Below are 12,067 nucleotides of genomic sequence, written 5' to 3' on the forward strand. Positions count from 1 at the left end.
TCTCCTAGCGTGCCTTGTGAAATAAGGCTCTTAACTGCAGTTGGTTTAAATAACAGTTCTTCGACCTTACACAATGATTTTGATCAAATTATCTAACGTGTGTTAGATATTACCCCCTCTACAGAATCACAGAATGGTTTGGGTTGGAAGAGACCTCAAAGACCACCTTGTTCCAACCCCCTGCCATGGGCAGGGACACCTTCCACTAGACCAGGTTGCTCCAAGCCCCATCCAACCTGGCTTTGAACACTTCCAGGGATGGGGCAGCTACAGCTTCTCTGGGCAACCTGTTCTTCCATATGCCTGGCTTTTCCTCAGGACAAGAAATTCACTCAGGATTGTTGTACCAGCCAATGATCCAGCTCTAGACAGGAATGTTAATGCAGCCCCCAACTCGCTGCTGGAACAGGGTACTCCCCTTCCTCACAAATCTGCATCTCCCACTACAGCAACTGGTATTTTCCTGTGTCAGGGGCAGGTCTCTGGAGCAAGTGTGTGATGGACATTTCAGAGCTGCTGTTCTGGCTCCATCAGACATGACAATAAAAAGCCCCAAAACTACAATTCTCTATCGTGCCATGTCCAATAAACTTGTATTACCCTAAAAATCACATCAACCACCTTCAACTTGTTTGTGAGAACAGAAGAACATCTTGGCTACTCTGAGTGCTCTGGATGCTGTTACCTGGAGTCCCAAACACTGGCTGCTAAGGAGGGATGCTCACCTAAGGTTGAACACAGGAGCATTCTATAGCTTTGTGTGTCTGATACCTGGAAATTCTCACAGCAAACAAGAGAGGCAGTGTCAGAAATGCTTTTAATCCTGGCACGTGCCATGGAAGGGAGCACAGTCGACAGCCTGGCACTGCCATGGCCACAGAGAGACCTTCTGCCACCAACCCTGGTGGTCCTGGTGCAGTTCAGATCCCTGCCAGGCTTCTCCAAACACTCCCTCACCACATCATGACATGAAAAAACCCCAGACACCACTGTAAAAGTGCTGGGGCAGAGGGGAAAGGCTCCAAGTTGATTTCGGTTCCTTTTGTAGATCCCCAATTCCTTTCAACTCTGCATGTGACAGATGCTTCATCTTTCCTGCCAGGGGCTTTGAAACTCTCCTTGTTTCAGGCTTGCTTTTGTAATTAGAGTTTAGGAAAACAGTCCCAAGGAGCAACAAAAACAGTCCCAAGGAACAGCTGTAATTTAACACTACATTTTTCAACGTTTTGCTAATGAGCATGGAATTCATGAAAGTCTTAACAGTGAAGCTGGAAGTAAAATGACTCTGCTGTCTTCGTGCTGCCTTTCCTGCCTCCACCAACCTCTGCCTGTGTGCTCCCTGCTTTGCTGGCTCTGACTTTGCTGGTGTAGGAAGGGACCTGATTTGAGAACAGCTGGTCTGTGTGAAACCCAATACTGTCAATGACCCATAAACCTCAGGAAAACAACATGCCAGGTTCACTTAACAGAAAACAATTGTAGAGAGGAGCTGAAGGATGAACTTGGAAACAAAGCCTATCAGATAACAGGACTGCCCTGAGCTTGTATTTTTAAACCTTTGTAGTTAAATAATGTCATTTTAACAAGCCATCCCTGTTATTTCCAAATTTGCCTTCTCTGTAAAATAAAATCTACAAGCTGCTGGAAGTACAGGTAGTATGACTGCATCTCATTCAGATTTTACTACGTTTTCTTTTTTTTTTTAAGAAGCTCTTTTGCACAAATGGAGCACTGAAATGTAACATGGGTTTTACTGAGGATTATTAAATAGTGAAACAGAGGACCTGATGCTGAGTGACAGTCTGATAAATACAAGTGCTTCACATTTTGGAGATTTCAGTGCAATAGTGCCTTTTTGAGTTCAACCATTTTCTAAATATACTTGTAAGCCCCAATTCTTGTTGTGTTATCCCATACATACCCTTGCTATGAGAGCTAAAGCACTTCTGCTTTCACAAATCTTTTTTTTTTTATGATTCCTGCCATCCAAAACCTCATTTTTTTATATACAGCAACTAAGAGAATCTATATTTCTTCACACACACCTCCTATTTTATGGGTAAGAAACTGAGGCAGCATGGTTAAGTGATCTGCTCAAAGTCATACAGGAAGTCTCCAGTTTCCTCAAACCCTGCACTATCTTCAACTTCCGCAAACTCGTTTCCTTTACAATCCTCTTAAACAGCAAATGTCCTTTACCTTCACCTCCCCACCCCCAAACCCAACAAAAACAACTCTGAGGTAACTACTCCTTGCTCAGGTTTCAAGTTACAAGTTCTAATTTAAATTAGTTTTTTAAACGATAATTGGTTATTTTACAAGAGGTCATTTAGCAGATGGAAACATGACAAATGTTTAAGCAAATCATATGGAAAACTATCATTCCTGGTAACACACATTTACACAGCACACAATGATGAAATTAGAGTAGTTGATGCAATACAGAATATTGGATTTTTTTCTCCAAAACCGAACACCCAAACTACTGCACCCTTCTATTTAAAAAAAAAAATCAGATTATGAGCAAGACCCTGAATTAATGAATCACACTTCAAGTGAGCCAGTAACATTTGCAGCAGCAGGATGTTGGTGGTTCACACACCATGATTTCCTCCAGATTTTTCACCCATATCCACAGCATTCGAAGCACGTGTCAAAAAACACAGTAAAGTGAAAGGTTTGGGTTTATTAGTGTTCATTACCCAACCTCCTTAAGTCACTTTTTAATCTATACTTTGCAGTCTTAGGCAAGCAAGCACTGTGCCAACTTTAAGATTTCCCTGAAAAATATTTTACCCAAATATCAGACCTACCAAATGGCTCAGAACTCAGCAGCACTGCCCAGACTCAAACCATACATGACCACGACTGTCCTTTTCCCCTTTGTTCCAGCCCAGCTCAGTCAGGATGTCACAGAGTGCTCTGAACAACCCACGATGGCCAGGCTTTAACTGGACATCTCCATCTATTCCAGTTCATAGGGTAACACCCAATAATGCAGTTTTTAGGTGATCTCATGAGAGTTCACCAAACTGCAGAATCAGTTTGGAAAAGAGCTCCAAGATCATCGAGTCCAATCTTTGACTGATTTCCACCCTGTCAGCTACTCCACAGCACTCAGTGTCATGGCCAGTCTTTCTTTAAACACCTCCAGGGATGGTGACTCCACCACCTCCCTGGGCAACCTATTCCAATGCTTGACAACACTTCCAGTGAAGAAATTCTTCCTGAAATTCTCCTATTAAGACTCGAGATATTTTTGTCAGAGTATTAAGTTGCTTATGTGAACACTGTGGATTAACTTAACTTTTTTAAAAGCATTTGGTATATTCGAAAAACTCCAAGCTCAGGGAATACTCAGCTGTAATAGGGGAAGGAGAGTTCCAGGAAGAGCAGGAAATGCACATTAAAACACACAGTATGCATGAGTTTTTTCCTTTGTAAATCCACAGGGATCGCTGTGCTCTCCTCATTAGGATGCTGCCTGTGCCTGTAACAGCTGGGGACCAATCCTGGCTGCTGCACAATCAAAGACAAACCTCTCATTGACTTTTGTTGGGCTCAGATTTCACTGGTGTTGATCAAAACCCCGGGAGCAGCGAGCGAGGGACCGACAATGCAGCGCCTGTTCCTGCCAACACCACGACAATTAGGAGCAGCAGGATATTTTTGCACAACTTCCTTGGTATGCACGAGGGTTTACACAGCCCCACAGCTCAAGCAGACAACAAAAGCTTGTTAGAAGATGCATCTTATCTTCTTTCTGACCTTTTGAGTGGAGCAGGAGAAAAGCTACAGTTAAAAGCATCTTATGAAGGAGGACACAGTCCAATAATTTTGCTGAGGAATTCCTGGGCAGTTTTAAATGAAAGAATTGCCTGAAACATGTAGATTATCAAGCATGCCAACAGGGCTGCTTAGGCTGTGCCTAACCTGATCATATGAAACATTTTAAGAAAGGCTGTAACAAGACAGCCTTGTGTTCTTAAATAGACAGGAGTTAATTACATTAATTAAGTTAAACTTAAGATTTGTACATCTACAGTCTGTTTATATTATAAATAATCAGAAAAAATAATCATAATAATTTATATATTATAATTATATATATATAATTTATAATATATATGGTGTATAGTTCCTTTGACAAAATACTACTCAAGAATTTAAAAAAAAAAACATATATGACAAGGCTGCTTCATTCTCTTCTTCTGTTTACACACTAGATAATATAATCCACTGAAAAACCAGCTACCTTTGACTTCTGTAACCAACACTCCCAGCTCAAACTGATAGTCAATATAAATACAGTACTTCATCCTCCAATTCAAATTCTTATCTCTATTTTTGTTACAAATGATTCCCAAAATAATGACTACTGATTAAAGTACACCAGAGACGGAAATAAGAGAACATTACTTTTTCCTCAATTTTCGCAGCAACATTTGCAAAAAGCCTTGTCAAATGTTTTTTCCCTTCCCTGGCTGCAAAGACAGGAAACAGTCTCCTCAGAAGAAATCTTTGTCTCCAGGAATAGCAACATGTTCTTGAGGTCTTATCACTCTGAGCTGTAGTAAGAGTAGCATAAGACAGTCGTGTGAAAGTTGACATGAAAGTCATGACTATTTTACACAGGTTCATCAGTGCTGCTTCTTAATATCAGGGCATAACCCTGTTCTCCTTTGCAGCCTTCCACAGGAACGTTGTTCTCAGCATGTACCCACCAACTCAGTCAAGCCTGGAACAGGTTATACAAATATCTGTTCAAGGCTGATGTTAATTTGACTGAAGTGTCTCCACCTAAAGCGGTGCATTCCAAATGAATTCCAGTTAGGAACCACTAAGACCAAAGTTTCTCAGGCTTCAGACAAAGATCAGCTGCACAAGACAAGCAGAAGTAGCTGCTCCTGCCTATCAGGAGTGATGATCAAGAGAATCTGATCAACAGAATGATGGATGGGGCTTGGAGCAACCTGTGGAAGGTGTCCCTGCCCATGGCAAGGGGGCTGGAACGAGATGATCTTTAAGGTCCCTTCCAACCCAAACCATTCTGTGACTCTGTGGTGATCAGCATAAACCTCGAAGAGGTGGCAGTAATATTTTGGTAACTTGTCATATCATGCTGCATATGACAGATCAGGTCCTTATGTTGGGAACTGTAACTGAGCAGAGCAGCACTGCACTCCTGCAGTCTCCAGGACAGCTCCATGGGAGCAAAGCTACAGGGATCCCTGGGAACACTCTGCTACACTGGCCAACAATCTGAGAGGTCCTGCTGAACCATCTGCCTTCACAGCAGCAGAGCCAGAAGGCCTGGATTCAGTGAGCACACAGGTGTGACAGGTTGTTTGGAGATCATAAGCCCCCAGGGATGGATTGGAGTGGGATACACCCTGTCCTCAAAAGCCCAGCTATGCCAAAGTCCTCTAGAGGAGCAAAACTTGGGCTTTTCAAAGGGAAGTCGAACATTACTATTAAAAACTGGTATGAAAAGAGATGTTTGTGTTTTTAAATCCTTCAGTGAGAATAAAGGAACGCACTACTCTAGGTTCCACCTCTTCTCATTCCCAGTCTTGTCACAAAGCTTCTCTTCCACTGATCCACAATTAAGAGATGTCATTTCAATATGTCCCTCCATAGAAATGCTCTGTGACACTCCCATACACTAAAACTAGATGTACAAGTTAATGTCTCAAGAGGCAAAGAAACACTTCTAACTTCTTTAAATAGCTGCACCCTTTCAGCTATTTCCATATCACCTTCATGTACATGTACACCTACAAACAAGTATCAAGACCTGCCTCAGATACATGAAATATTGAATGTGAACTTGCCCACACGTCTCTCGTGCCTCAGGCCTTGGGTGAACACCCTTCTCCACAGTTAACAAGTGCACTGATCATGTGGCTTTATTGTTGCTCTTTCATTTTAGGCCAATCTCTGTGGCTGCACAGACAGAGCACAAAGGGAAGTTAAGCACATCCATGGCCATGCTCAACCTCCCTCACCCTCAGGCATCTCACAGTCATGCACTGAGCAGGAAATGGCATCTCATCTTGTCCCTCTAACAGGCTCTGGATCCACAGTGCAATATTCAGGCTAATTCACAGAAGATGGAACTACATTTGTTAGTAAACATGTTTTATTTCCCAATCTGAATCCTTCATGTGGTAAACAGAAGCCAACTTATTTATTTGAACTATCACTTCATAGTTCAATGTACCCATTTAAAATTTGGAAGATCACGATATTAAGTTCAGTGGTCTCAACTTTAACCTCACTAAATCCAAAGTTCACATTATACCTTTTGGCTGGATGGCATATTAGTATTAGTTTCCCACACAAAAACATTTTGGAAACTCTTGTAATAAGCAGTTGTTTTTTCCATCACAGACCAACCCTTCAGAGCACAATTACATGATACATACCAATATTGAACAGAGTTTCGTGACATTTGTACCACAGTTTGATGGAAATCAAAAACCACTTCACAGTAATATACAGAATTTATTATGATCTTTCCTAAACAATTTTCCGCATTCTTTCATTTTTTTTCCTAGCTACTACCTAACACTCTGCTGGCACAATTAAACTTAATGGAATACAGTTGAAACACCTTGCAAGAAAGAGGATGAATATGTGGAGCAGGAGTATTGTGCAGTGTATTTACTGAGCACAACAAAGTCTCACATAAATACCCTTATATTTAGATTAAAACTAAGACTTCTAACTCCCTTCATGGGGCAGTGAGCTGGAAGTGGGTTGGTCCCAGAACAAGAAGTAGGTAAAGCTCAGCTTAAAATCACATCCACCTGAAATTTGAAGTTTGGCAAATCACTTCCTTTCACTGTCTCTCTTCTCCTCTTCCCACCCCCACTTGGTCCTTAATTTGTCATTTCTGGGGGGCAGCATTGTCTCCCCTTGTACCTCTGCAGCACAAAGCACAGCTGTGCTCCCAGCACACACAGACCTTGAGGCACATCCCGAATGCAACAGGGAAAAATCCATTGTGCCCTTGACAGGGCCGTGTGCTGCCATCCTTGCAGGGTGCACCAGGCAGGGAGAAATCCTGTGGAAAACCACAGCACCATTTGCAGAACAGGGCACTATTCAGGGTGAACGAACGTGACAGAATTCCTCCAATTATTTACTTTTCATCAACACCTGAGGGGCTACAAGAAACAGAAAGTTCTCTGACATCCCTGTCTGAACGGACACGGGGAGGGTGAACACGCTCCACCAGAAAGAACCAGACCGGTTTTGCCCCCATGGTACCCATAAGGATGCATTCATTCCCTGCTTCCCTTCTATCCCCACACAAAATGGAATGTATTGACAGCAGGTAAATTCTCTCCCAACCACAGAATCCCGGTGCTGCACCAGTTCAGTCTGCAGCAAAGCTCTTGGCTTCCATCTGACTTTCATGCTTGATTGTACGGAGTCAGCCCAGCCCCAAGGGGAGGTGGAGGTAGAGGTGAGAGCAGCAGCAGTAATAAGAGGGATAGTTCATGACTCCCAAATACATTTTTAGCAAGGCTGACATGAGCAATGGCTACAGAGAGCAGCAGCTGCCAGGAGGCCATGAGTCAGACCTAGTTTGTGACCACAGATCTAAAATCAGAATTGCCCGAGGAAATAATTCTTGGATTTCTATCCAAACTGCAGCATTGAGGGGTTTCCTCAACAACAGTTCAGAGAATATATAAACCAAGTTATCTCCTGCGAAGCATTAAGGAAAAAAAGAAAGCCAACAAACAAATTCTCAACACTTGGGCCGTATGCTTGCTCAGAAGTCCTTTTAGGTGTCACCCAAAAAGACGGTAGAAAAACCCCTAGTGTCTAGATTTTTATTTTTTTTTAACAGAACAAAGTATGTTGAGTACACCTTGGCAGGCCCAGCATGTGGAGAAGCAGGTTGCCTCACCTAAAGAATCAATATGCTGCTAATCTTTGTCTCATATGGAGAATAACCGGTGTGCTTGTGAGCAAATATCACACACAGCAACAGACCCAACTGGTGGGAGAAGAACTGAGTGTATTTCCAACCTGGAAATGCTTGGGAAATAAAGTCCAAACGCTCCTCTTTGACATTACTGAGCTCACCACCTTTTCTTTTGTCGCAGATGAACAAGATTAAGACCCAATTCTGATACTGCAGTGCCTCCAGCTCAAACTTGGCACCTTCCAGAGCTACCCCAAAAATAAGGTTTTGGTGAAATTGGGGTGGCATGAAGGATGACTGCAGAAGTATGTTCTTTCCCTGAACCACTCTGAGATGATTCCCATCTCATTTGTGTGGCTTGCTGATGAAGGTCTTCCAACAGCAAAGGAGAATTCAGTCAGAGGCATCTGCCCTCAGCAACCTCAAAAGAAAGATGGATGGGGTATAATCTCCACGTATAACAGAACTGAAATTTGAGCTTTTAAGCAGCAGGGCCCTGGCTGAGTGTGAGAATTACTCACATGAGAGCATGGACACAGTAAGATCAAGAGAATACAAGAAGCTGAAGTGAGGAACTGCACTACAAAGAGTTTCACTTCACTAGGCAGCTGGGAAGAACTGAAACAGCATAAGGATTTCTCCTTCTCACATTCTCACACACACAGGGGGACTTCAGTGACTGGGAGGGCAAAACAACTCGCCTGGTACAGTGACAACACCAATGAGAGCTACCCTATGGAAGGGGAATGCATAACATGATATAGTCTAATGCATTGACTGAACCTTTATTGCTGAAGAAATTAGAATTTCACAAAAAGACTAGTTGCTCGATTTTTCTGACAATCAAAAGCCATCATGCAACAAAGTACATGATCTGTAAAAACATAAAGATAACCCAGAACTCTCCAAAGCTCCAAATCAGACCAGAAGAAAGAGGAGGTATGTCTTCTGAAGAACAGCACCAAACCACTGTGAATTTGCAAGTCATCCCCTTGTCCAACCTGCAGACTGTCCTGCCTGGTTTTCATTAGCTGCTTCTTCCCTTATTTTCACCACTAGCACCTACCCTCTATGGAAAAGACACAATAGGCAGCCATCAAATGCACCTTTCACAGCATTTGCATGCCAAATGAATTTTATCCAGCATAAAACCAATGTAAGGCTTGATACAGTAGCAGGTTCTGCACTGCTTACAGGCCAGGGCCCTGTACTTGTCAAGGAAAACCCAAGAAGTGTGATTTATTATTGTGTGATCCTGATCATCTGCTGGTGTGATTCCACTTGAACCAACAGAGCTAAATGAGCATGAAAACAGGGCAGTGCAGGCAGGCACCAGCCCCTGTGTGTTTAAAGATCACCACCCACCCTCATCTCCCATGACTCCAAATGTTGTGTATCAAAAGGGTTTCCTTTGGAAACAGAAGCTTTAAAGTCAGATGTTTTTACAGATATCAGGGAGAAATTCTTCCCTGTGAGGGGGGTGAGGCCCTGGCACAGGTTGCCCAGAGAAGCTGTGAATGCCCCATCCCTGGAAGTGTCCAAGGCCAGGTTGGACAGGGCTTGGAGTAACCTGGGATAGTGGAAGGTGTCCCTGCCCATGGCAGGGGGTTGGAACAAGATAATTTTTAAGGTTCCTTCCAACCCAAACCAGTCTGTGATTTGCCTGACCACTTTCTGCTGAACTTGAGTTCGTATTTCACACATTTATAATTCTGACATCTCTATCATTTCCATCTTCCAGGTGGGAAATTACAACAAAAAGAGCAAGGGTGCTTATCCATCTCAGTCATACGGAAATCACCGGAAATTTGTACCATTTTACAGGTATTTGGACACTTGAATGACTTCATTCAAATTATACAAGACTCGGTGGACAAGAATGTGGGTCTCCCAACTCCTGCATATGGTCCTAGCCCCAGGAGTGGGCTGATCCAAATGATTCTATGAACCTGTAGCACAACAGCTGATGGCAGAACAAGCAGGGAGCACGAGAACTCTTGCCAGCAAAATTTCTGGAAATACCAAGTCATTCATCAATTGATATCATAAAAGGTTCTGCCAAAGCAGCCGCCCTCTGTGATATTTACACAACAACCACCTTCCCCTCCTGCAGATCCCAGCATGATTGATGCTTTTACAGAATAAAGTGAGAGGCCGTGTATGAAAAATGCCTGAGGGCGGGAGCAGTTTCCTTTTCAACACCATTTGCTCATAAATGATAATCTACAGGAATCAGACAAGGATTCCTAATCCAAACAGCTTCTATTCATGTTGCAAGAACAAAACAGCCACGACTGACAACTGTTTTCTGTTAAAGGCCAATAATTATCAGCAACAGCAGGTAAATACACCATCAGTTGGGTTTTGCTGTTCCCATGCTGTTATCACTCAACCAATATTAAAATAATTTTCTTGTCATTCACCCATTACTTATATGAGCCATACTTACTACAGAAGTTTACAAACAAAACAGAAGAGCAACAGTTACTGCTCAAATTCTTCACAAGAAATATTGCAAGTCCTCTTTCATCATACTCAAAATGTCTAACAGATATTCCAATCAATTTATGTGCCCATATAATTGAAGAATTAGGTAAAAACATTAGAAATGACAGGAAAATGCCACACTAGAATGCTGGTTTTTTTGCTTTGCTTATTGTACAGATCCATGCTGAATACAAGGTCACAGAGTGGCTGAGAAAACATTCTCATCGCAGCTATATGTGAAACATCCTCCCTTGCTGCTGCCAAAATATTACATCCCTGAAAGATTACACACCATTCTGCAAATTAAAGGTATGTCTATATAATATTCTTTTCCTCTGTTGACAGATTTATCATCCTAATACTATACTTAGGCAAAGATAGTGATTTCCAGGGCTCTGGTCCTGCACAACACTTCAACACATGCTTGATGTTTAGTGGGACTATTTATAAATGCACAAGTTCTGCAGGAGTATTTTTGCACTTTCTAGAATAGACCAACAGTTTGGAAATGAAATGTAATGCCCTGATACTCCCTTTGCAGTTTGCTTAGTCATTGTATACCTGTGCTATGAGTACTTGTAACAAAAATGCTTAGAATCACTATTTTATGCCCACATATCCAGGGGATAAAAGAGTTCAAGGTAAGGAAGGAAATCACATCTCAACTATCTGCCTTTCAGAGCTGGTGATGTGTAAATTAATCAGCTTTGAACATTCACTGTAGCAGGCAAATAAGTTCCTAAAGCACTAGTTAAAATAGAGCACTAACATAAAGCTGCTAATTCTACCAGTCTTGAAGGACAACAGGTTGAAAACCAGATTCCCCATCCTCATCAAACAAGACAGATTCTATATTTCTCATTAGAGCAATTTTTTACAACACCCTGTTGACCAGATCTGGCTGAGAAGCAGGAAAATATGAACCAAAACCCAAATAATTCTTTCAAGCAGCCTCAGTAGTACAGTTCCTACTATATTATTTCAGGCTTTACACAGTGCTACTGGCCTCTTCCCTGAGCAAGCTTTTGGCTAACTGAGCCTTAAGCACAGATGGGCCTCTGACCTTATTTAGCAGGGATTCTCCTCAAGGCATTGCTGTCTGATTTTATAACATTCGATTCCAATGGTTCAGTGACTTGGCCCGGGCACATAACCCACTTCTTCAGCCCTTGGTTCACCAGCAAAGCTCATGTTTATTATCTACAAATAAATTTTACTTACCATTGAACTCCACTACCACTAATTATCTGTCTCAAACAGCAATTAGATGTGAATAATAAATAAAAAAGGATCAATTACCGATTTCCTCTCTTGTTTCAGCTCCTGCACATAGCGTGTTAACTCCCCAGTGATAAGAGAGGTCATGTTCTCTGAGATGACCTCGTGCTGTCCAGCATAGTCATTCATTTCATTTAAAGTGGCTAGGAAGGCTCTAGTTGATGTGTACCTGCAAAGGACAAAAATGCATTTTTACTTTTAGTCCCTCCCTTTTCACACAGACACACTGCAAAGGGAGGTGGGATCCCCCCTAAGCATTCAGTGTGGCTACGTGAGACTGAATGTGAATTAGCACGGATTCTCTGGAAGGAATTTCTCCAAAGGAAGCCTATCCCACACACTGACAGTTGTCTGATAAAT

The 12,067-nt window shown here is 42.2% G+C and overlaps 1 protein-coding gene across 14 annotated transcripts in view; it reads right to left on the reverse strand.

Annotated features, from left to right (window-relative positions):
- FNBP1 (formin binding protein 1) overlaps positions 1-12,067 on the reverse strand; it is a 94,063-nt gene that overhangs the window by 44,322 nt on the left and 37,674 nt on the right. For all 14 annotated transcript variants that reach the window (XM_039388049.1, XM_039388050.1, XM_039388045.1 and 11 more), the window contains one exon: positions 11,729-11,876. In XM_039388049.1, coding sequence (XP_039243983.1) covers positions 11,729-11,876 — 148 coding nt within the window. The remainder of the gene's footprint in view (positions 1-11,728; positions 11,877-12,067) is intronic.

The sequence above is a fragment of the Pipra filicauda genome, unplaced genomic scaffold (assembly GCF_003945595.2).
Source record: "Pipra filicauda isolate LSUMZ 115617 unplaced genomic scaffold, ASM394559v2 scaffold121_size3267253_pilon, whole genome shotgun sequence".
NCBI classification, from domain to species: Eukaryota; Metazoa; Chordata; class Aves; order Passeriformes; family Pipridae; genus Pipra; species Pipra filicauda.